The 27,103-nt window shown below is 29.3% G+C and overlaps 1 protein-coding gene and 1 long non-coding RNA gene across 3 annotated transcripts; one reads left to right on the plus strand and one right to left on the minus strand.

Moving 5' to 3' along the window:
* The first annotated feature begins 6,176 nt into the window (after positions 1 to 6,176).
* Positions 6,177 to 8,630, plus strand: LOC120125667 (floral homeotic protein APETALA 2-like). 2 transcript variants are annotated; one of them, XM_039144037.1, is made up of 10 exons: positions 6,177 to 6,848; positions 6,968 to 6,993; positions 7,084 to 7,114; positions 7,207 to 7,294; positions 7,380 to 7,525; positions 7,619 to 7,663; positions 7,748 to 7,842; positions 7,939 to 8,111; positions 8,188 to 8,355; positions 8,429 to 8,630. In XM_039144037.1, the coding sequence occupies exons 1-10, from the start codon at positions 6,331 to 6,333 to the stop codon at positions 8,567 to 8,569; spliced, it is 1,431 nt and encodes a 476-aa protein (XP_038999968.1). In that variant the 5' UTR covers positions 6,177 to 6,330; the 3' UTR covers positions 8,570 to 8,630. The 2 variants fall into 2 exon arrangements, with proteins under 2 accessions (XP_038999968.1, XP_038999969.1); XM_039144038.1 differs by having other exon boundaries at positions 6,179 to 6,848; positions 8,449 to 8,559.
* On the minus strand, positions 7,375 to 26,312 carry LOC120125671. The gene is made up of 3 exons (XR_005516383.1): positions 26,300 to 26,312; positions 19,192 to 19,199; positions 7,375 to 7,546 (listed from the first exon to the last, which is right to left on the minus strand). It is a non-coding gene; the product is annotated as an uncharacterized LOC120125671 (long non-coding RNA).
* Positions 26,313 to 27,103: the final 791 nt, after the last annotated feature.

Here is a 27,103-nt window from a genome sequence, read left to right on the forward strand (position 1 = left end):
TATTACTTTTTGTATGAAAATGTTCATATTACTTTTATATATATATATATATATATCAAGTTGTACGCCCCCGCAGGGGATAATAATTCTTAATTGAGATCAATTAGACATTTGGACTCGCTGTCAAATTGTGTGTGGCTAGGTTAGGGATGTCTAACATAAGCCTATGGACAAAATTAGCCTAAATTTTAAATGGCTACCTAACTTTGATTAGGATCTACATACAGCTATATATACCTATATATATGAAAGGAAAATATAGGATTATATGAAATTGAATTTTTAGAGTTAGCATCAATTAAAATTAAAATGATATTAAAGATGATGAAATTCAAGTTTTTTTCATGAATTTTATATTAAACTCTTATCCTACGTATTAAAGAAATTAGGATGCTTAACTACCATATTGCAAAATTTAGAATTTACAAGTGCTAACCTGTTAATTAGATATGGAATGTTATTAATGACAATTTTCAAAAGTTAAGAGCTGAAAATGATTAATCGCATAATATCTTTTCATGGGATGAATTAGTTAGATAGCAGTTGTTGTGTTGGCCTACGGGTATATTGACGCTTAGGCCTTAATGTTTGCTGCTTTACAAATTTGTGTTTATAGCTAAAAGCACTTCTCATATTACAAGAAATGAATGAAAAATAGTTTACAATTTTAGTAAAAATATTTTTTGAAAGTTTTTTTTTAAAGAATATTAGTCATCTATCTTTATTTATATCATTACTTTTTAAAACTTTTTTTCCTAAATTAAATTAATACAAAAATAATATAAATGTTAAGCTAACGTGAATTATTTTATCCATTTTTACATTATCAAATTGATAAAAAAAAATAAAAACAAATATTATTAGTATAAAAATAATTATCTTTTAATTGTAATTCAACAAAGAATTGAAAATTTTGTTGGATCCCTCCTTAATTGGAGAGGTTTTAGAAAATTCTAGAGCTTTCTGGAGAAGTGTAGAATTTTCTAAAACATTCCGGAGAACTCTAGTGAAGTGTAGAACTCTCTAGAAGCTTGTGGAAAAGTGTGAAATCCTCTGAAATATTTTGGAGATGTGTGGAACCTTATGGAAGAGTATGGAAGGAAGTGGAAGAGTGTAGAGATTCTTAGAGTGTGTTGAGCATTATAGATAATTAACCTCCACCCTTGGATGTAAGTAATCTCCACCATTCATTGTGGAGGTGGAGTAGTATAAATAGGGGTGAGAGACTTCTTTCCTAACCATCCAAAATCTAAAAACACTAAGAGAGTCCACTTCTTAGAGTGAAAAACTAGAGAGTTAGAGAGTTTCTTTGAGAGAAAAGAAAGATAACTTGAGAAGTCTTTATCCTCAAGCTTGAGTGAGCTACCAAGTGTGAGTCAAATTTTACGAACACATCCTTGTAATCCTACTATTTTTTGTATAGTGGAAGAATCTCCATATTGGAAAATTATACTCTTATGCTCTCTTTACTATCCTTTAATCTCTAAGTGCCTATCTTAACTTCACGAAGCTTCACGAAGCGGGAAAGAACGTTATTCCCAACAAATTTGAAGCTCTAAAAAAGCAAAAAAAAAAAAAATTGAAGACTTAGACTGATATATCATGGTAAAAATAAAGTTGAATGGTGATTGATGAAGTTTAATTCCAAAATTTGAAGTGGACTTCAATATTTGCGTCACCTAAAATTGTAACCTTAGATAATAGCACGATGCTGACAACATTATTTTTGTTATTTTCTTTCTATTTTCATCAATAAACGAATTTTAATTTTGTCATCTTCTAATTTCTCGCAACTCATAAACTATTGTTTGTACTGATTTAATTATTAAAGACTCTAATAGATAACCTTATCCCTTATGATTTTTTTACAATAAAAAAATAAAGAAATTCTCTCAAATAAAAAAAACAAGACATTGGTCATGATTCGAGTGTTCTCATTAAAATTACCGAAGCCAAATTTATTTCTACGACGAATAGAATTTTAGTTTGATATAATTGTTCTTTTAGGATAAATATAATCATATGTATATTTATATTATCTTTATTACCACATTGAATTATTTTTTTCGTATACATTATATATTGTATAGAAATTTTATAATTTAATTTTGATAAAAGTAGGTCCACAATGGTTAATGGTTAATTTATAGTCTCATTTCGTTTATGTGGGAGGAGTGGGTTGGTGGTCCAGGTATTCATATTTTTTGTCTACGCTAATTGCTCTTTCTTTTTATTACACATGCCAATCACGAATTTCCTTTTTAAGAAAGTTTCCAAATCAAGTCCAATAATTATATAATTTTTTATCGCCCAGCCCTCAACCAGAAATCAATGTGAAACCATGGTTTCTTTATTTTTTTCCTTTCTCACAAATGGGGACACTTGTTTATTGCATATACATGAAAGACTTATTTCTTTTATTATTAAATTTTACAAAATTGTCATGGATTTTTTATTATTAAACTACACTTTTAGTATCTCAACTATTAATTTTGTTCCATTTTGGTCATCCAATTATTTATTCTTTCAAAATTATACCTAACGCTATATTTTTGTCACCTATTATTAAAAAAATTAACAGAACTACTGATATGATATTTTTTTATTTTTTTTCGATTATAACATGGTATTATTTTATGGAAACACTTTAGCATTACTGTTATTTTTTTAACGGAATGTGACCAAAATAAAACCAAAACTAAATATTAGCTATGATTTAAAAATATAGTTAAATGCCTAAACGTAACAAAAATGATAATTATGGTACTAAACTTGTAGTTTACCCTAAAATTTGGTCCGGTAGATTCCTTAATCGTGTAAAATTTTAAATGAGATCCATATTTTTTTAAGAAAAGAAATCGATATATTTTGAGGGAAATCAATCGAGTTACACGAATAACTATTATAATGAGTTTCATACTTTTTATCTTTATTTAATTAATTTTATTAAATTATGTGTAATTACATAAAATATTTGTAAGATTTTAATTATTATTTATTGTAATTAGAGAAAGATATGTTGCAATTATTGTCCAAACACACCTTGTCCAAGCCCTTTAATATATATATTGAACCTTTTGTATTAAAAAAATAATAACTAATATTACATAATTAATGTAAGAAAATGAAACCATATTGAGTAAGTTAAAAGAAAATTTTAGAACTATCTATTCCATTTCCATATGAACAATTGGAACAAAATTAGGGGTTGATTTTTCAAGGTTGCTCCTTATAGCATTTAATGAATGCATTGCATCTAATTATGTACGTAAATAGTAAAGTTGCCGTAAGCTTCAAAAGATGGTCCCCATCTCTATTATTCGGTTGTTATTTTTTTGTTGTTGAAATATTTGAGAATCTGTTATAAAAAATATTTTTGTTTGAATTAATTACTGGTATTTAATTTATTAAACGACTAATCCAGATCAGTTACTGCAAAAACGAGAGCGACCTTTCCAATTCAGTTTGTTTCATTCACAAACGCTATATTTGAACCACTAACCTTGCTTAATGAATCTATTGTTTCATCCACTATATCAACTGGTTGTTAGTATAAAAAATTATTTTTAATTGTGGTATTGATGTGAGTATGGTTAAAATTTTAAGTTTTATACATTAAAAAATATATTATCATTAATAAAAAATTAATCTCAAATATTAAAATTACTTAATCTAAGAATAAAAGATCATATAAATAAAAAAATAATTAGATTGTGTAGTTATATCTAAACCTATTTTCGTGTATCACAATAAATAGGAGGAACAGAAAAAGGGAGGGTGAGAAATGGTGGGGCCCCATCCCGTACTCTTTGGATGAATCAAGTACAGCTTAATACGGTTAATTAAAAATATTACGGAAACATTATTATACTTTTAATATTTTTAATAAAATGTTACATAAAATATTTTTAAAAAATATTAATGTTGAGCGTTACTTAAAATATTAAGATTTTTAGTAAATTTTTATTTAAAATATTATTTTTTATACCATAAATATTAATATTAGATTATACAATAAATTAATTAGAGAAAATAATATTTTTATTAAAAAATAATATTTTAAATAACACTTTATCAAAAATATTAAAAAAATAATAAATTTCTAATATGATTTCGTACCGCATAACTACCCGTATTATTGGATTGAACATTTCCGGAAAGCTTTTCCTTTTTGCTTACATTGTTATCATTTCCTTTTCTGGATACCTAAACACTTAGGGTGTTCACTGTTTAGTTAAAATCGAATTAACATTTCGAACTGAAATTTTGATTAGTTAATTTTGGCTTCGATCGGTTAGTGATTAAAGTTATTTTAAAATTTTGGTTTTAGTTAATTCGGTTCAAAATCAGTTAATTAATCTAATTAATTGAAATTATTAAACATTTAATATATTATATATATTATTTAATTTTAGAGGTGTTTGAACTCGATTTTTATCGAATTAACCGACCAAATTAACTGAATAACCAAAAAATATTAAATATTTAATATATATTATTTATAAATTTTGGTTAATTCGATTAATAGACCAATTAACCGAACTTAGTTTGGTTCGATTAAATATTTTAGAAAAAAATGATTGGATTAACTGTTAATAAAATTTGGGTAATTTGATTCGATCGATTAATCGAATTACCCATTTGAACACCCCTACAAACACTCCCATTTCCCTATCTCATCCTTCCCCACATTATAAAGATTATTTAAATAATTCATTTTAAAAAATAATTTTATTGGATTTTAAGTAATTTTGTATTGTTTGAAGTTGAAATATATGTATTGACTTAAATAAAGCAATTAATGTTTTTAAAATTATTTACGTGATGAATTGATAAATGAGGTAATTAATGGAATTGAGTAATGAGCCTTCTTTTCCGCTGTCTTTTTCCATTGGTTGGGGGCTCTGTACCATTTATAGAGAGACTCATGAGAGATAAAGAAACTTAGTAAAATTGCTTTTCGATTTGGTTAACGTGGGAAAAGTTTTGTAAAGAACTAAAGTTGATTTAGGCAATAAAGGTGAAAAATAGTACATGTAATTAAATTACATTTAAATCATTATTTTTTATTCAATTTTTATGTTTTAAATAATTATTAAATTGATCAAAATATTATAAAATGGTTACTATAATATTATATAATATTTATTTTATAATATTTTAATAAAACAATCATTGTAATAATAAGCATTTTAAAATTCAATAACCAATATAATTATTTGAGCATAGTTAAATAATTCAAATATTCTCTAGCTCAATAAACATATACATTTTAATATAAGTCAATATATGTAAGTTTTAATACTTTTTGTGTTAATACTATTTTTTATTTATACATTATGAAAAGTTTGAATATCAAATAAGAAATCACTTAAAATAAAAAAATATAATTATATTTATATTAGACATTCAAAGTTGTTAGTCCAATCATTTATACATGCTACGTGTTAGAGTTATAAACCATATACACAAACAATAAATTATATTAAAAACCAATACTTTTTTAGGTTGAAAACATCATTTTTTCACATCATAAAATTTTAAATTAATGAACTTATAAATGAATTAGTATAATTAAATACCATATTAATCCACTATTTAAGAGACGTGGCGTAGTTTTCAACCTATTAGAGGTATTTTTAATAAGGAAATATATTATTTTTTATTGAAGAAATTAACAAATTCAAAATGGTATGGAATTTCACATAATATGTATGAACATTTTAGATATAAAATCAAAATTATTTATATTTTAAAAATTTAAATAAAAATAATTATATTTAAGCACATTTAAATTTATAGTTTTAAAGACAATGTATCGGGACATTTCAAAAGAAAATAAAGATAGCTGAAGTTTATTTTCATTCGTTTAATATATAAAAAAATCTCTAAGCCCTATGGGTTATAAGGCGAAGCACAAAAATGATATATATATATATATATATATATAAGCAAGTGGTAAGAAAGAGGGGAAAAAAAGATATTTAGTAATAAAGGATGAGATTGTGGGTACAAGGTTTAACTCAAAATTGCCTCGTCTATTTTGCATTGAGCAGCTTGAGTTTTTTTACATCTTCCCCTCCTCTCTAACCCTTCCTTAGCTATTACTATCTTTTAGCTATCTCACAATTCTCATACCTTTCCTTTAACCTTTCACTCATTTGTTTGTCTTCACTTTGTACGTATAAAGTTAAGGCAGAGATAAAAGAAGAGAGTTTTTTCTTCTTCTTTAGTTTTCTTTCTGAATTTTCTGGCCCTTCTTTGTTTGGTGATGATGTTTTTTTGAGTTTGTTGTTTTTTGGTTGAGATTATAAGCCGAGAAAGGGGAAAATGTGGGATCTTAATGACTCGCCGTATCAACAACCTAGAGACCATGAATCCGAGGGCTGCTGTTCGTCGCAGAAGACTTCCGTAGACGGAGATCAAGACAAGGGAAAACGGGTCGGATCCGTGTCGAATTCGAACTCTTCCGCTTTGGTGTTCGAGGATGGATCGGAAGAAGAAGATGGTGAGCGAATTAAAGCAGGTTTAAAGAAGAGAAGTAGCAAGATTTTCGGTTTCTCGGTGCCTCACGAAGTAGAAGAGTGCTCAATGGAGAGTGACCCTCCTCCCGTGACCCACCAGTTCTTCCCTCTCGATCAGGACCAGGAAACTGGTTCATCCTCAGGTTTCCCCCAGGCTCACTGGGTCGGTGTCAGATTCTGCCAATCGGAGCCTCTCGCACCGGAAAGATCCGGAGAAGCTTCGCACCCGATGAAGAAAAGCAGGAGAGGACCAAGGTCGAGAAGCTCTCAGTATAGAGGAGTTACCTTTTATAGAAGAACTGGCAGATGGGAGTCTCATATTTGGTCAGTTTTTTTTCTCATTGAAATCACAACAAAAAAACTAAAAAATTTCATTTTCTTTTTTACTATATCTAAGCCAATCAGAAGTTAAGGTGTTTTTGGGTTTGTCATTTGACGTACAGGGATTGTGGAAAACAAGTTTATTTAGGTATGAGTACTGTACTTTCTTCGAATGAGTTTTATAAGTTCTTCAGACAAATTTTCGTGTCTGATTTCTTTGTTTTCTCGGCCGAGTTAGGTGGATTTGACACAGCACATGCGGCTGCTCGGTGAGCTTTCAAGTCTCGACCTTTTTTTCCCTTTTATTACGCTAAGAAAACAATGGGGAAAGACTCAACAAAAACTTGATATTTTTTTGCAGTGCATACGATAGGGCAGCAATCAAGTTCCGGGGATTAGAAGCCGATATAAATTTTAGCATCGAAGACTACAAGGAAGATTTGAAACAGGTGATCTTTAAGACAACGAATAATTGCATAGTTTATCTTGTGTTACGAAAAAGTAAAGATTCTTTGTCTTTTTGTTGCATAACAGATGAGTAACCTAACCAAGGAAGAATTTGTGCATGTTCTTCGCCGACAAAGCACCGGTTTTCCCAGAGGAAGCTCCAAATATAGAGGAGTTACTTTACACAAATGTGGGAGATGGGAAGCTCGAATGGGCCAATTTTTAGGCAAAAAGTAACATTTTTTTATAAATTTCTTAACATTTTTATCTTTGCAAATAATATTTTCTTCGTTTCTTTATTGAGCTGTTCAATTGTCTTCTTACAGGTATGTTTATTTAGGCTTGTTTGACACCGAGATTGAAGCAGCTAGGTACGTGTATTTTCCTTTATTTTTGATGTTCCAAGACAAGGCAGTAAAAAAAAGTTTATGAAAGTGTCTGGTCCGTTATTGTAGGGCTTATGACAGAGCTGCAATTAAGTGCAATGGCAAAGACGCTGTTACTAACTTTGATCCCAGCATATACGAAAACGAGCTTAATAATTCTGGTGGTAAGTAAATTAAATTTCATCGTATAATTCATTCATTATTATCCCTTCAAATGGTTTCTATGCTAAATTCGTTCTTTATGCTTCTTATTTGTTTAGAAGCTTCGGGTAACGCCGGAGATCACAACCTCGACTTAAGTTTAGGGAATTCAAACTCTAACTCGATCCCGAACATTGTAAAACCTGGGGCTGATAGTCAAAGTGGCATGGGTTATCAGCATAATCTACCATTTGAAGCAACTGATTGGCAACATCAGGGATTTAGGTTTAAGGTCGGTATATAATTTTACAGTGGACTGATTTCATTTTTAGTTGATCATACGGTTCAAACCCAGTTAAAATCTGCAGCAGGGACAATTTAGAACTGATGAAGCCCATCACCGAAGATCGGATGGATATATCGAGGAAGAAACAATGCAGCTGTTGAGTCGAGCACACATTCAATCTCCAGCTACAACCAAGTATAACGGACAGTTTCACATTATTCCTCCTCGCATTAGTCCATCAACTTATCAGGTGTGTGTTTTGATTGATTGGACATTAAATTACTTTCCTTTTTTAAAACATATTTGTGTGTATTAATTATCAGATTCATTTTCCAAGAAGCAGCAATGGAGGCCCCATTGGGAGTACTGACCTTTCACTATCAAGCTGTGATAATCAACAGCGGCAATCAGGTCCTCACCAGTTGTTTGGAAATTCTGCAGCATCATCAGGATTCCCATCGTAGATTAGACCTTCTTCCCAAACTTGGCCTCACCAAAATGGCTTGCATTCAATCATCTAAAAAAGTCTACCCTAAGTCTCACTAACAAAATTATTGAATGTTTTTTTTATTACATCAAGATCCTGACTTTTTTTTATGTTGTCTTTAACGACATTGTTTTGCAGCCTTATACAGTTGTATATATTGGTATTATTGATATAATAATAACAAGACCCCGTTTTTATATTGATGGTGAAACTTATCAATATTAAAATGATTTAAATGAAAAATCTGAGAGAATGCATGTATGAATGGGGATGGTGATGAATAGTCACCATCATTTATGTCCTTTGAATCAGTTCTCTCAAGTCAAAAGCAGTCAGACATGTGTGGTTATAATCACATGATGAGCTTTTGTCATCTTAAACCTTCCTCCCCACTCTAACCAATGCCAGTTTACTTTAAAAAGGACATCTCGTAAGGGAAAGCAATCAAGGCAAGGGACCAAATGGGTATATTGGTAAGTGTAGTAAATTGAATTAAGATAAATGTGTTATTCGCATCAGTCTGATTTTAACGGTAGTTTCTGGTGTGAGGAGGTTAAAATATGATTAAAAAATAGTGTGATCGGTTGAATGTGATACTGAAAATATTTGTGTTGATAATAATAATGGTAATAACTAGAAATGTTATTGTTGTACGTAAAATGGGTCAAAAAAATATTGACTTTAATAATTTAGGTTAGTTATAATATAACAGTTGCGCCTAAAATATTATGAGAGTTTAAGCTGATAGGGCTTTAGAAATCTCACGATAACAAAATAAATTAATTACTTATTTTGTTATTAATATTATCAACATATTTGGTTGCGCTTAAAATGTTACCAAAGTTTAAACTGATAGGGTTTTAGAAATCTCACAATAATAAAATATGTTAATTATTTATTTTGTTATAAATATTATCAACATATTAGATTGTGTCTAATATGTTATCAAAGTTAAAGCTGACGAGGCCTTAGAAATCTCACAACAACAAAATAGGTTAAATACTTATTTTATTATAAATAAATATTAATATACTAGGTTGCGCCCAATAATGTTATTGTAAATAAAAAAGTATGTTGCAATCTGAAATATTAAAGTTCAGTAGCAATTTAATATATTACGTATCTTTGGAGGAAATTGTTTTTAAAATAAATATCGATACTACTATGATCTGATGGTCGATACTTTAGCAAATATTGATATTATTTCTATGATGTTCAATATTTTAGCATTTTAGAAACTTGTTAATTTGAAAAAAATTGAAATGTTAAGATCGAAAGTTAATTATTTAAAAAATTCCATTAAAATATCTTTGTAAAAATATTGATACTTACGGAAAATATCAATACTTCGGTTTCTCCTACTTCCTTATAAGTAAACATTATTGTCTTAATCAAAGTAATTGATACTTAGTGTAGATGTATTGAAACTCTTATACTCAGTATAGATACTTGGTATAGTTGTATGAAAATTATTAATATCGATACTTAGTGTATATGTGTCGATACGTATTCAGAAAAATTATTAATACCGATATTGATACTTTTAGAATTTTAGATTTTTGATGACTATTATCAAGACTTTAGAATTTGAAATTTTGATGAATGTTAAAATATCGATAATTGATATATGATGTATCGATATTTTTGAAAAAGTTGATGAACTCCCCTCACATCAACCTACAAGTATCAATACTTTCGAAATTTAAAAAAATTTCAAATGGTGAAGTTGTAAATATTTTACCGTTTATATTATTATTATACCTTTAAACTAACAGGTAGTTAGTTTAACGTAATAGGTTGCGCCTACTTTATTTTACCGTTTACATTATTATTATACCTTAAAACAAACCGGTAGCTAGTTTAACGTAATATGTTGCGCCTATTTTATTTTACCGTTTATATTATTATTATACCTTTAAACAAACTGGTAGCTAGTTTAACGTTAGGTTGCGACTATTTTATTTTACCGTTTGCATTAATATTATATCTTTAAACAAATCGGTACCTAGTTTAACGTAATAGGTAGTTCCTATTTTATTTTAATCGGTTAAGTTGTAAATATTTTACCGTTTACATTAGTATTATACCTTCAAACAAACCGGTAACTAGTTTAAAATAATAGGTAACGCCTATTTTATTTTAATGTTAACTAAACCGGTTAACATAAGAAAAAAGATCAAAAGTATAGGTATCGATACATATAGTATAGGTATGGATACATTTTCAGGATAATCTTTGGACATAGCTTACTATCGAAAAATCCCTTCGACTGGACCCATTTTTTGCAGCTATTACGATAAGATTTGTATGTAAAATTTGTCACAACCCAATTTAAATAAATTACAATAAAAATAAAAATTTAGAAGCAATTTAATGAAATTTGGGCCAAATTGCTAAAGAAGCTTTAACTGTACAATTTTTTTGAATGGTGGTATTCGTCATAGTGGAAGAGATATCTACCTTTTGGGGAGCAAAATATAGATAAAAGTTGGAAAAAATTATAACTAGTTGAATAATTATCGAGACCAATTGTATGAGGATAGATATTTTTTTGAATAACAAAGAAAAAACGCGCCTAATTAATAAAAACAAGGCACAACCTATTACGTTAAACTATATGCCAGTATAATAATAATGTAAACAGTAAAATATTTATAATCTAACATGTTAAAACAATTTTGGCGCAACCTATTACTTTAAACTTGCTACCCGCTTGTTTATAGGGTTAATGATAATGTAAACGGTAAAATATTTAAAACCTAACCGGTTAAAAAAATTTAGGTGCAACCTATTACTTTAAACTTGCTACCGTTTGTTTATAGGGTTAATAATAATGTAACCGGTAAAATATTTACAACATAATCGGTTAATACTTTTTTTCAGTATGTTCTCTTAAACATTTTGCATGAAAATGTATCGATACACATAGATAACGTATCAATATTGCTTATTTCGAAACAAAATATGCAATATCTTCAACGTCAAAGTATTGATGCTTGTTATGACAATATTGATACTTTTTTCCATTATGCTTTCTTAAACATTTTGCAAGAGGACGTATCGATACACATATATAAAATATCGACCTTTACAATTTCAAAACAAAATATGCAATATCTAAAATGTCAAAGTATCAATACATGTTATAACAATATCGATACTTTTTCGGCAGTATGCCTTGACAAAAAATGAGCATAACAAAATATCGATACAGATTATGAAGTACAATATTTATAATTTTAAAGCACACCATCCATTTTGTTGAATGTTCAAGTATCAATGCTTTTAGTGAAAGTATAGATACATGCAGTCAGACTGGTATCTAAAAAAATTATCTTTACAAAATATCTATACAAATATTGTAAGTATTGATATTGAAAATTTTGAAACAAAATATGCATTTTGATCAGGGTTGAAGTGTCAATACATTTTTTTGCAAGTTTCAATACATTTCCAAAAAGAATATGCATTCATTGAAACTGATATTGATTACATAGATTGTACTAAGGCATACTGAAAAAAAATTGATACATAACAAGTATTGATACTTTGACATTTTAGATATTGCACATTTTGTTTCGAAATTATAAATATTGATACTTTATATATGTGTATTGATATATTTTCCATGCGAATTGTTTGAGAAGCATATTGGAAAAAAATATTGATATTGTTATAACAAATATCAATACTTTAACGTTGAAGATATTGTATATTTTGTTTCGAAATTATAAACATCGATACTTTATATACGTGTATCGATGCATTTTCGTGCAAATTATTTGAGAAACATAGTGGAATAAAAGTATTAATATTGTCATAACAAGTATCGATACTTTGACATTTCAGATATTGCATATTTTGTTTTGAAATTATAAATATCAATACTCTATATATGTGTATCGATACTTTTTCATGCAAATTGTTTTAGAGAGCATACTGCAACAAAAATATTGATACTATTATAACTAGTATCGATACTTTGACATTTCAGATATTGCATATTTTGTATCGAAATAAACAATATCGATACTTGATATGTATGTATCGATACCTTTTCATGCAAATTATTTGAGAGAGCATATTGGAAAAAAAGTATTGATACTGTCATAACTATTATCGATACATATACATTGAAGATATTGCATAAAACTCAATACTTTATATATGTGTATCGATACTTTATCATGAAAATTGTATCAAAGATTGATGCGTCTTTCATAACCGCAAGAGATGAGATGAAAAGACTAATTGTCGAATTTGAACACTCGTTTAGTTTAAAAGATTTAGTTCACTGAAGCAATGGTGTAAACGACGTTCGCGACCCACAATGAAAGCAAGGAAAGCGAAAAGTACACAAGAATAAGGTCCATGAGAAAATTAGGCGATGTGGGTTCTGCAACGGTGAGGGACATAACAAAGTAACATGTCCTCAATTAAAGCTCAGTTTGGAAACAAGTACAAACCTACATAAATGGAATTTTTTCAAACGAAATTGAATGGTCGTACAGTCTCGCAGATTATGACAATGATGTGAGTTACTATAGTTACTATATCTATTTTACTATGATGTCTTACATTTTTATGCTTATTTATAATTTCAATCTCTCCATTACGTCTTAGGATAACGACGACCTTTGGAATACTACAAGTACCAATCTACATATATCGTAAATATCATAACACCTAGCATGTATTACAAATATCTAAAAAAATGTTTGCTAACTTTGGTCTTAACACCCCAACCCGTACCCGACCCAGATATGAGTCTGAGATGTCACATTAACTTTTAAAAACGATATTCTTACAAAATATCAAAACATTTGAACTCATTTTAAGAAAATACGATAATATATTATTAAATTGTGTTTGTGATAAAATTTTGAGGCAAAAAACGTATTTATGAACAATAAAATATGATATGAACAGTACTGTATGAACAATAATGAAAATACTATGAACAATAATGAACAACATCGTGAACAATACTCGAATGTTAAAATTTTCCAGATTGTAATAGGGGAACCGATTCCCCTGCTACAGGGAACCGATATCCTGCTACAATACTGCTATAGTATTGATACAGTATTTTAGTAAAATATATATAAACTCTTAAAATTTAAAACGTTCATCTCTATACATTTACCATTTACATATATATACTTTTAAAACATTCCAAAACTCGATCATAGTGTATCCAATACAAATCATTTATTTATTACATGCCAACTAAATTCTTTCTAACAAAATACATGTAATTCGATCTACATTTCTGATCTGACCTTTGGTAAGGAGAACTGACATGTCTTGTTCCTCTTTATTTCTCTTTTCGCTTTCCAAACCTACGTGTGAAACAATCACACGCTAATTCGATGACTTAGTGAGGCATATAAAACATATAATATAACCATATCCATTTCATATAAACAAAAGGCATACATCTGCAAATATTATCATAATCACTTTTACTTACCATATATTCATCATATAACACATATATCACTATGCCAAGGAATAAACATATCATCATTTACCTTCTTAGCATTATTTTAATCCCTTAGTTATACGCTCTTGTATCTAACATTCTTAGCCAAGCAATATACACATCATCATATAATTCTTGTAACATTTCATAACATCAAAAGCATATACATGACATATATTATATTTGTGCTATCTCTTTAATTAGCCCATGGTACACTTGTGAGAATTAAGGATATGTGAGTGCATTGAGGTTGTGCACAAATGTTGTCACCACAGCTCGTAAAATTCCCACTAGGGGCACTGAAATTTGTCCCGAAGGACCACTATGTCCCGTAGGACCACTGTAACTCATGTCACATACAATAACATTTTAAGAGTTACTTCTTACCATAATAACTCCGTCACTGGCTCATCGCAAGCCAATGTTCATTCTATAACATAAGCACAATTAAATTGCACTCACCTTAGCCTTGCTTTGATTCGATCCTAATTCTTTGATTGTTCTGAAACTTGTTTAGGCTCAATATATACATAAATATAACATTTCAAAATAATTATCATAAACCTAAACCTTAAACTTTATGTTAATAACTTAAGTCGGTTTAATGAACCAAAATTCCATTTTTTTTCTTTAGGGGGTATCTGTACCCCCTGCATAATCTGGAATTTTCGTTCAAGAGGTATCTTAAGCACGAAAATTCACTCTTTCAACTTTAATTCTTCAAGTTTCATTTCATTTCATATTCTTAACTCAAATATACATACTTAAACTAATTTATATCCATTTATTTTATCTTAAACCTCAAAATTTTATTCTCCATATAGAAATCAATAATCATACCAAATTTTCCATGTTATCCAAACTTAATTCTAACACTTCTAACTTCTTATTCTCATAGATGACAAGTCAAATTCATCCTCCAAATTCATTTAAACCTTCATATTCAAAATTTCACTTCAAAACCATTTTCTTTAATATGTCATAACTCATTTATCTTTTGATTTTAAGATAACTTAAGTTTTCCTTAAGCTTAGTTATCATCTAATGATCAAAACCCAACCTTTAATTCAACAAATAATCAACAAAATAGAAAACTCACCTTTGCCTAGCTTCCACGGGAAGGAGGAAGAAAAAAGAAGAAGAAGAAGATGATGAAATGTTTTCATCTCCCCACGTTTTTATCTCTTATTAAAGGGGAGAAAAAATATCTTTCCTTGTCAATTGACCATTTTGCCCTTTAATTCATTCGATAATTACTAACAACTTTCTGGAAATATTCCCAAATAAATCATTGAACTATTCAATTACTCTACTTTAATTACCAAATTCTGAAATTTTACAATTTAGTCACTAACCCGTAATTTGGGATGTTACAAATCTCCCCTCCTTTTAAGAAAATTTTTCCTCGAATTTTCATTGCACACTTTGACAAAAACATATATTTTAATACTCTCAGGTTGTTTCATTTATTTAATCTTTCATTCCTTTAGTTCTTCAACTAACTTTTTCCCTTATCATTCATCTACTGTAGTTTATCATATAAACAGTAACAAATAATCTCAATTTATTTCTGTCTTTTATTCTGCATTTTTCTTTGACCTTTAAAAAAAACTCCATATAATATCACTCATCACGTAAACAGTAACATCCAATCCTTACTACTTAATATTATGAATCAATTGATTTCCTTCATCATTCTTTAATTGCTTTACACCATAAACCAAATATTTACTCATTCCTTAATTCTTGTCTGTATTACAATACAGAAAATCTTTTCATATAATCTCACGTACTTGTTCAAGGAATAATCACCCTTTTATAAAAAATATATTAACTTTAAATCTTCTTCAAACGTAATTAAACATATATTTTATAGAATCAAACAATCTTTTCACATCACCTTACATACTTTTCGTATTTCTATCTCAAACTTATCGTTTACACTTCCATATACCATTTATCATACTAACCCTTTAATTTCTTTTTCATTTAATTTCCTTATCCCTTTACTCCTTCACAAATCAAAAATCTTCTTGCAACATAGATCATATCTTTCCTTCAAACTCTCATACTTTGTTCATATTACTTATACGTATCCCTGATTATTGATTTTTATCGCATCTTCGTAACTTTGATAATCCCCTTTTTTATACATGATTTCTTCCTTTACCATCTCTTGTATAAATAATTTCTTATTTAATCTTATACAAATACTTATTTCTTTGCTTACATCATATCTATATGATCAAAATACACAATCAAATCCAGATTCATATCATACTTGATTAACTCACTTTATATTTTCTTCCAATCTTACAACTCTATCACCTTTACTCTATAGCTAGTCAATAATAATTATTCAATCTAGGGCACAAGCCCTAATCATTCAATCATATACATCCCTTTCAATCAAAATATCCCAACAATAGCTTACTTAACTTATCAAATCCAAATTTATTCTTATACACCATGTAATTTTCTTTGTTCACACTCAACATTTCAACGTCTTCCATATAAAATAATCACCGACGTACCTATTTCTTAAACTTTTTCCAAAACAATATTCACATCAATGAATCTTCCTTTATTCCCATTATAACATTTGTTTACCATATTTTAGCTCAACCGCATAGCAACTAAATTATTTCATCTAACTTTTCCACTTTAGAATAGTGGAGATCCTCTAACATTATCCAGTTGCACATTTAATTTTTTGAACGAAATACTTAACTTTTTAATCTGGGGTACAACCCTTATCAACTCAATCATATACCTTCTTTTCCGTTGAAATTTTCCTCAATGGTATCTTACTCAACTTTTCAAACTCATACTCTTACTCACACACAGTACTAGTCCTCTGTTTCAAAATAACTTTCTTTATCTTATAAACTGCTCACTGATATATTCATTCTTAAACTTTTCTATTACTTTTTATCTTCTCTTAAACATTCAAATCCTTATATCCTTCACTACATCACATTACATAATTAAAATATACATTGTATTCGAATCCACTTCATATTTGATTATCATAACCTAACAATATCTTATAATTTCAATACATTTCCATCACATAATTTTTTTAGCCATTGCTAACTCTTTCCATCTATAATGCAAATCCCTTATCATATCCACACTCTTGCTTATACACAATACTATTTACACTTCTGATATTCCTTTTCACATATCACCTCTTCAATAAATCTTTCATGCTATCATAATCTTCACTTCATTACTTTAATTCTTTCATTACCTTTTTCCCTTATGCTTTTACATTCCTTTCATATCATTTATACTTTTCCTTCTTTATCCTTTTAACTTTTCTATCAATCCTTAGTTTCCGTCAAACATACAAATCTTTTAACTTTAATACATTCACTATCACACTACTTTATTATTCAACTTATTTCTTTCAATCAAAACATAAACCTTCATCAAACTATCCATATAAATATATTCTTTCCATTCAAAATAATTCATTCTCTATTTTCTTCACTTATCAAACCTTTATTCTCACTCGTCCATAATACAATTCCTTTGGTTCGAATTCAACCATTTCATTTACCTTTGTCTTATAACTGATCACTGATATATATATATTCTTAAACCCTTCCTTGGTCTTTTAATATTCTCCAATAAACATCAATCTCTTCCACTTTATCTTGCCCATGCTGTAAAGAAACTATTCTATTTCAGAACAATAAAGTTCCTTTAATACTATAATTTCCAATCCATCTGAACTGATTGGTTTTATTATCTGGCGAAGAATACAACTAATTATATTCAGTTTAAAGTTAAAAACCAGAATCTATACCTTTCTTTGATGGTGCTTAATTTTATTAAGCACTAATTTTCTTAATAATCTAAGATTTTTGTTCTTCAATCCTTTCATTTTGAGCTCTCTCAAGAACTTTAACGCGATTAACAATTTCTTGAAATGATAACAAATTCAAAACCAGTAACACTCTTTTAATTTAAGGCGCAAGCCTTCAACAATCAATCACATGTATCCCTCTTATCCTTCTTAATATGAATCAATCCAGTAATAAATCTGCTTTAACTTATTAAACTTATACTCATACACATACATGTGTAATTCCCTTGCTTCAAACTCATATATTTAAGCTTCATTTGTCTTATGAACTGGTCATCCATGTACTTATTATTGAACTCTTCTACAAACAATAACCACATCACTTGATCTTTCAACATTCTTATGGTGACATTTTTCCACCATACTTCTAGCTTACCCACGTAGTAACGAAACTACTCAATTTAACTTCTCCACTTTGGAGAAATGAAAATCTTCTAACATTATATTCCTATTATTTAATCAAATGTCTATAACAATAGAACATTTCTCAAATTCACCCTTGAACTCGGGTGTTCTCAACTCATTTCGATATATTCATTCTATGAATTATAGAAGTATAAAATTGAAAACATAATAAAATATCATTCCAAATCATATAATATTCTCTAATCTTATACATGCACTCCCTGAGGTATTCGCTTTTCTCCCTGCCTGACCAGGGCAGATGAATGTAATTATCTTCAGGTCTATCGCCTTGTGCTTCACTTTGGAAGCTCTCATGATCATACTTATAATATAACATAATAATTTAACTCTATTAACAAGACAATACACTCCTTACACTATCATATAAGGAAATTTTTCACTTTGTGTTGGCATGTATAATTTTTAAAACACTTTCGACTTCGTTTTAGCCTAAAATCCGCTAAACTGTAGCTCTGATACCATTAAATGTAACACCCCAACCCGTACCCGACCCAGATACGAGTCTGAGATGTCACATTAACTCTTAAAAACGATATTCTTACAAAATATCAAAACATTTGAACTCATTTTAAGAAAATACGATCATATATTATTGAATTGTGTTTGTTATAAAATTTTGAGACAAAAAACGTATTTATAAACAGTAAAATATGGTATACACATTAATGAATAGCACCGTGAACAGTACCCGAATGTTAAAATTTTCCAGATTGTAATAGGGGAATCGATTCTCCTGCTACAGGGAAACGATACCCTGCTACAATACTGCTACAGTATTTCAGTAAAATATATATAAAATCTTAAAATTTAAAACTTTCATCTCTATACATTTACCATTTACATATATACGTTTAAAACATTCCAAAACTCGATCAGAGCGTATCCAATACAAATCCTTTATTTATTACATGCCAACTAAATTCTTTCTAACAAAATACATGTAATTCGATCTACATTTCTGATATGATCTTTGGTAAGGAGAACTGACCTGTCTTGTTCCTCTTTATTTCTCTTTTCTCTTTCCAAACCTACGTGTGAAACAATCACAAGCTAAGTCGATGACTTAGTGAGGCATATAAAACATATAATATAACCATATATCATTTCATAAAACAAAAGGCATACATCTGCAAATACTATCATTAATCACTTTTACTTACCATATATTCATCATATAATACATATAGCACTATACCAAAGAATAAATATATCGTCATTTACCTTTTTAGCATTATCCTTAATCCCTTAGTTATATGCTCTTGTATCTAACATTCTTAACCAAACAATATACACATCATCATATAATTCTTGTAACATTTCATATCATCAAAAGCATATACATCACATATATTATATTTGTGTTATCTCTTTAATTAACCCATGGTACACTTGTGAGAACTAAGGATATGTGAGTGCGTTGAGGTTGTGCACAATGTTGTCACTACAGTTCGTACAATTCCCACTAGGGGCACTAAAATTTGTCCCGAATGACCACTATCTCCCGTAGGACCACTGTATTGTCCCGAAGGACCACTGTATTATCCCGAATGACCACTATGTCCCGTAGGACCACTGTAACCTTAGACTCTTGGCATGCCAACTATACCACTAGCTCTCATATCACATAACATGGGCAATATCATTTATATCATTTCATATATTCACATGCACATTCCACTTTTCATATGATTTCATAATCATATGTTACTTAGCTTATAACACTTCTCTTGTGTTCATATGACATGTAAATCATTGTCATCTCTTGTTATCATATGCTTCACATACATCACTTATCGCATATACTATATTCACATACTTCAATATCATTTGACTTATTTCACTTTATTACATTAAATGATATATATATAGTCTTATGTGCCCTATCAATAGTATCTGTTCATATAATCTCATTTTACCTTATCAATAAATACTACTTATTTTGTCTCACCTTTTCATTTATTTACATAAGCCATTTAGTACTTACAAGAACATATTCACTCATATAATCAAGCATACACACATTTCATATCATTCATTTCATTTTCTATATCCTTATCAAATAACTTATTTTATTTCTCATGTTCTTATGTAAGCACATATATATATATATATATATCACACAACGCATAGAACATCATGTTAAACATATCACATATACATATAATCATGTAACTCATGTCACATATAATAACATTTTAAGAGTTAGTTCTTACCATAGTAACTCCATCACTGGCTCATCGCAAGCCAACGTTCATTCTATAACATAAGCACAATTAAATTGCACTCGCCTTAGCCTTGCTTTGATTCGATCCTAATTTTTTGATTGTTCCAGAACTTGTTTAGGCTCAATATCTACATAAATATAACATTTCAAAATAATTATCAGAAGCCTAAACCTTAAACTTGATGTTAATAACTTAAGCCTGTTTAAAGAACCAAAATTCCATTTTTTTTTCTTTAGGGGGGAATCGATACCCCCTGCATAATCTGGAATTTTCATTCAAGAGGTATCTTAAGAACGAAAATTCACTCTTTCAACTTCAATTCTTCAAGTTTCATTCCATTTCATATTCTTAACTCAATTATACATACTTAAATTAATTTATATCATTTATTTCATCTTAAACCTCAAAATTCTATTCTCCATATAGGAATCAATAATCATACCAAATTTTCATGTTATCCAAACTTAATTCTAACACTTCTAACTTCTTATTCTCATAGATGACAAGTCAAATTCACCCTCCAAATTCATTTAAACCTTTCTATTCAAAATTTCACTTCAAAACCCATTTTCTTTAATCTGTCATAACTCTTTTATCTTTTGATTTTAAGACAACTTAAGCTTTCCTTAAGCTTAGTTATCATCTAATGATCAAAACTCAACCTTTCATTCAACAAATAATCAACAAAATAGAAAACTGACCTTTGTCTAGCTTCCACGGGAAGGAGGAAGAAAAAAAAGAAGAAGAAGAAGAAATGTTTTCATCTCCCCACGTTTTTATCTCATATTAAAGAGGAGAAAAATATCTTTCCTTGTCAATTAACCATTTTTCCCTTTAATTCATTCGATAATTACTAACAACTTTCTTAAAATATTCCTAAATAAATCATTGAACTATTCAACTATTCTACTTTGATTACCAAATTCTGAAATTTTATAATTTAGTCACTAACCCATAATTTGGGATGTTACATTGGTAACCTAACCTAACATACATAATTTGTTGTAACTTTGGTAATCATATACATAATTTACAAGCTAATTGTGCTAAATAAATACATACAAAATTAGGCAAAACGAACATCATTGTTTTCTCCCTCTAACTGTATTCTATTTTTTCATATGTCTCATGCAAGCACTTGTCAACTTATCTCTCCTTTTATTTTGTTTGTGATTTATGAGATCGTTTAATATTCTCATACGGTCCCACTCTCCAATAATCTATATTCAAATTGTCATTATGTTATCTCATCATTCAATCTAATAGTTTACAAATTTAAAATCAAAGTAATTTTTCAAACTACTTACCACTTCATCTGTTTACCTCTAATAGTGATCCCTTCCATCCACATCATCACAAAAAAATGTCGCAATCATGTCTATTAAAAAATTGATTACCACAAATTTCAAATATGAAACTCTAATAAATATTTCACTTCTTACATACGCAAATTTCATACCCATTCAATTGAGCATTCATTTTATGCTCCACAAATGTGAAATCTTTCAATGGGACTTTCAGTTTCCCACATGTATTAGAAATATCGTTTCCTTGTTATACTTATCTAATTCTGTCATCTGCATGAAAAAATATAAAGTTAGATTACTAACAAATTATTCATTATAAATTATTTTTTCCTTTCAAATATACCAATTTTTCGCATTTTGCACTCTCTTTTTTACCCTTGGTGATGAAATGGACTGTAACATCCGCAATACCGGGTTAGTGACTAAATTGTAAAGTTTTAGAATTTGGTGACTAAAGTAAAAGAATAAAATAGTTCAATGATTTATTTTGAAATATTGCCTAAAAGATGTTAGTAATTATAAGGTGAATTGAAGGACAAAAGGATCATTTGCAAGGAAAATATTTAAATATGATTATATATTTAACACGTGGAAGGGAAGAGGAAACAAAGTGGTTTCCAAATTCTCTTCATATTTCTTTTCCTTCACGCGTAAAAACCAAGAGCCAAAGGTGAGTTTTCTGATTATTGAGTTTTTGGTTAAATTTAAGATTGTGTTTTGATTATTAGATGATAACTAAGCTTAAGGAAAGCTTACGTTATCTTAAAATCAAAGTATGATAGAGTTAGGAGGGATTAAAGATTTAAGGTTCTTGGATGAAATCTTGGAATATAGTTCTTAACTAGAATTAGAAGTTAAATTTGACTTGTCATCAATCTAATTAAGAGATATGAAGTAATAAAATTTGATTTGGAACATGTTAGAAATTGAGTATAATTCTTGAATTACATATGGAGAATAGGATTTTGATGTTAAAGAGGTGATTAATGAATAAAAACGAGTTTGAATATGAGTATGTAAGTTAAGAATAAGAAAGAGGAGGATGTATGAAGTAATTAAGCTGAAAAGAGTGGATTTTCGGGCATAAATTGGATTTCTGGGCTAGTGTGCATCGGTACACATTCATCATGTATCGATGCATCAGGGGTAAATTTCCAAAAATTATTCAGTGTGTATCGATGCACAGGAAGTGCATCGATGCACCCCTTAAAATGGAAACATCGAATGCAATTAATGCATCGATGCATAAGGAGTGCATCGATGCACAGGTTAAGGGATGCATCGATACACTGTAGAATGTATCGATGCACTTCAAGGGGAAATTGAAATAGACATTTCTTTTGGTCTAAGAAATGATAGATTAGAGTATATCAATTAAATACTGATATGTATCAATGTATGATTATGTAGATATCGAACATGAACAAGTTCCAGAATGATTATCATGTTAAGATTCAATCGAAAGAGAGGAAATCATAAAAGTGGATTGGAGCTTAGTGAGGCCAAGGTGAGTGCATAATATTAGATTGTGTATATTATGTATGAAATTAGACTTGTGATAAGTTTGTTTCCAATATTTTATATGTTTTCATGAATAGAAGCATGATTAAGTTTGTATTATGTGTATATGCTTTGTTCATATTATATGTTATGAGGAGTGAATTTATATGATACGGGTTATGTAACTATATGTGAACCTTATAACCTGTATGAGAAAGATTAATGTGCTACTATGATATAGAAATTACATGGTAAAGATCTATGAAGTCATATGAAAAGGTTATAAGAGTAATGTAAACTTGAATTAAGAGAATATAAGAAATTTGTATATAAATGAATTTATATGAGTGATATATGTTAGTATGCTACAATATATGTTATAGGATCTATGTAAGCATAAGAGAACAAAATATGAGCTAGGGGTTATGAATATAAATGATGATATGATTATGTACAACAAATTAGGGAATTATGATCTAGGTGTTTATATGTCTATAAAAAGATATAAGAACAATATATATAATCTACGAAATAGGAAATGTGGGATTTTAGTGCTATATAACATTATTTATGTGATTAAGTACAAATGTGATATCCATATATGACAATGATTTGTGAAATTGTATGGAAATGTGATATGATCTATGAGATAATAAATCATGTGAATTATATGGAAGTGATTTGTGTGAACATGTCTGATATGTCTTACATGATATGTATGATTTCACAATAAATGACATGAGCTATATGATTACATGATTATAAGAGATCAGACATGAGATAAGAGATAAGTGTTATGAATGTGTGAATATGAAATGACATAAATAGTAATGCCCATGTTATGTGTCATAAGAGCTAGGGGTATAGTTGGCATGCCAAGAGTCGAGGGTCTACACGGTCCTTCGGGACATATATGTATTCCTGGAACATGTGTGATGTCTTTTGAGACACATACTTGATTCTTTGTATATGTATATGATTCTTAAGGAATTTTCTACGTGGTCCTTAGGGACATTTTATATGGCACTTCGGTGCAATTCTACGCGGAACTTCGGTGCATTTATACAAGCTGTGGTGATAGCATTTGTGCACAACCTATACAGACTCACATATCTATAGTTCTCATATATGTACATGGGCTAATAAAGAAATAACAACAAACATATTACATGTGACTTGTATGCTTTTGTGCTATGAATTGTATTATATGATGATATGTGGATTGTATGATTAAATAAGTCAAATGTTGGTTAAAATACTAGGTATAAGAGGATATGCACGGAGTGAGATAAATAATAATGATATTTATAATGAAATGATGCTAATGATGGAAATGATAAGTATATGTGTGTATATATGTTCTTACATGTAATGATATATTGCATATGTGTTATAGGGATTTGTTACATGAATAAGGGTATGAGTGATAGCAGTAATAGTTCATGCTTGATTACAAGTTATAGTTTACATTATATGTTTATTTGCCTCACTAAGTCATAACTTAGCGTGTGATTGTTTCACACGTAGGTTACAGAAGCGAGAAGAGAAGCGAAGAAGCGCAAAACATGTCAACATCTCTCGTACAAAATTTCAGATCAGAAAATAGATTATTTAAATGTGTTTGGTTAATTTGAATATAGTTGCATGTATTAAGTGATTGAGTTGAATATGCTCTAATCAATTTTGGTTATTTTGGTCAATTTATGTAGATAAATCGCTTTTATTTTAATGGAAGTTTTAAATTTATTTGAATTTTGTTCAGAGTAAAAGTTTGAAAAGTCAATGTGACACCTCAGACTCGTATCCGGGTCGGGTACGAGGTGGGGGTGTTACATGGACTATCATAAAGCGTTGCTACACGAGAAACCATACCCAATGTCAACAGATACCGATGACTCTTACTATCGTTTATTGTAATAAGGATCTACAATAAATGTCACACACAATTTAACAAAATATAACATTTCTTTATAAATATTAAAATACAAAACATCATTTGCAAATAAAATGGTTTCTTACCGTGTCACAATTGGTTAATTTGGCATAGTATTTCAATATGGACTTCCAAATATCGTGTCACAAATGGTATCTTACCGTGTCACAATTGGTTAATTTCGTATAGTCTTTCAATATGGACTTTCAAAAGTCCACAACAACATCACCAGTCAGATTGTTTTCTAATACCTTTGACTGCATTTCCTCAACAATCATTATTAATTGACCATCCATAACACTTTATTTCAATATTTATTAATTTAACTCACTGAAAAGTTGTATGGAAGGTAGACATTCTTCCGCTTCCCCGGTATGTTCTTCTTTGATTCGTAAACCAACACCCAGCCGACCAAATCAATAACCTTACAAAATTAATTACACAATTCCAACCTATTCCAATCAATATACACATTTTAAACAACAAAAACAATTTATATTTTCTACTTATCGCACTACTAACCCATGCACTAGGTTTTAACGTCGCAACGTCAATTACTGTGGCGTGTTGGTTTCCCAATTCGATTACAACTTTGTTGTATAATATTTTTTGGATTAATGTTTTCAAATAAATATTTAAATATCATTCACAAAGCAACATATATTATTTACTTCAATGCTAACCCACTATTCCATACATAGTCACACATTGCATTTTCAAATACACATTTTTTTGGTATTTTCCCATTTTTAGCCGGTTTCAACCTACAATTTTGATTATAAATATTAGTCATAACACGATAATCAAAATCAAAATAAATTTTCTTTTATTCATCTTACCTTCTGCTTCTTCTTAGGTGCAACATTCTAAATCCAGCTCGGCATCGATGACATTCTCTGGTATCCCATATAATCATCAAACTCTTTGACCTTTTCATTCCTCCTCACTTCATCCAACTTTTCTTCATCATATTTTTCCTCCACATAACTCTTCATGTCTTTCATTTCAACCATGGTATTTTTCCCGTCATCAAACTTTTTTTAAGCTCTCTCATCACCCCTTTCAATTCACCCCTCAATTCCACCACTTCTTTCACCACTTCATCAACTTTTTCCCCCCACTTACTCCTTAATGCTCTCAATCCCCTATTCGATTCTGGATTGTCTTTGCAAACAATTAAAATGACTTTTTTTAAGCTCCGCCAACTTAGACATCAAAATGTCAAATTTATTTGCACTCCCCTCACCAAAATCCCCCTTCTACGTTCTCCTTTTCCTCCTTGCCAATAATCTTCAAAAATAAATTACAATATTAAAACACTTTTTTAAATCCTTAATATTATATAATTACTTTTATTACACTTTCTTTCTTTGCCAGTCTTTTCAACTTTAACTTTGTCATCACTCGAACAACTTATTCTTTGCCCTATGCAAGGGTGCGTGACACTCTGCTCTTTGGAAGACTGACACATTTGTAGAATCAGTCCAAAAATCAAACAATAGAACCAATATTTATAACGAACTTTATCATTTTCTATAATAAATATACTTAAAAGTTTTTTAACCCGTCACATTCTTCAACTCTTTTACCTATGAGATTGATATGCACTTTTTGAGGTATGTGTAGCTGTCGGCTTCTGAAAGTTCATGATTGCATCAATCAATTTTCATGGACAAATTGATCCCAATTGAATTCACCTTTCAATCCTTCGTCACAAATCAACTTCTTATTGTCCTTGCTCAGGGATGTATCACCCGTTGA

Source organism: Hibiscus syriacus, unplaced genomic scaffold (genome assembly GCF_006381635.1).
Source record: "Hibiscus syriacus cultivar Baekdansim isolate YM2019G1 unplaced genomic scaffold, ASM638163v2 tig00110435_pilon, whole genome shotgun sequence".
NCBI classification, from domain to species: Eukaryota; Viridiplantae; Streptophyta; class Magnoliopsida; order Malvales; family Malvaceae; genus Hibiscus; species Hibiscus syriacus.

What these genes read in the sequence shown, in the direction of transcription:
- LOC120125667 (XM_039144037.1), top strand. Translation starts at nt 6,331, where the DNA reads ATGTGGGATCTTAATGACTCGCCGTATCAACAACCTAGAGACCATGAA. An exon ending in ACCGAGATTGAAGCAGCTAG is followed by an intron (nt 7,664 to 7,747) that starts GTACGTGTATTT and finishes CCGTTATTGTAG; the next exon opens with GGCTTATGACAGAGCTGCAA. An exon ending in ATCAGGGATTTAGGTTTAAG is followed by an intron (nt 8,112 to 8,187) that starts GTCGGTATATAA and finishes TAAAATCTGCAG; the next exon opens with CAGGGACAATTTAGAACTGA.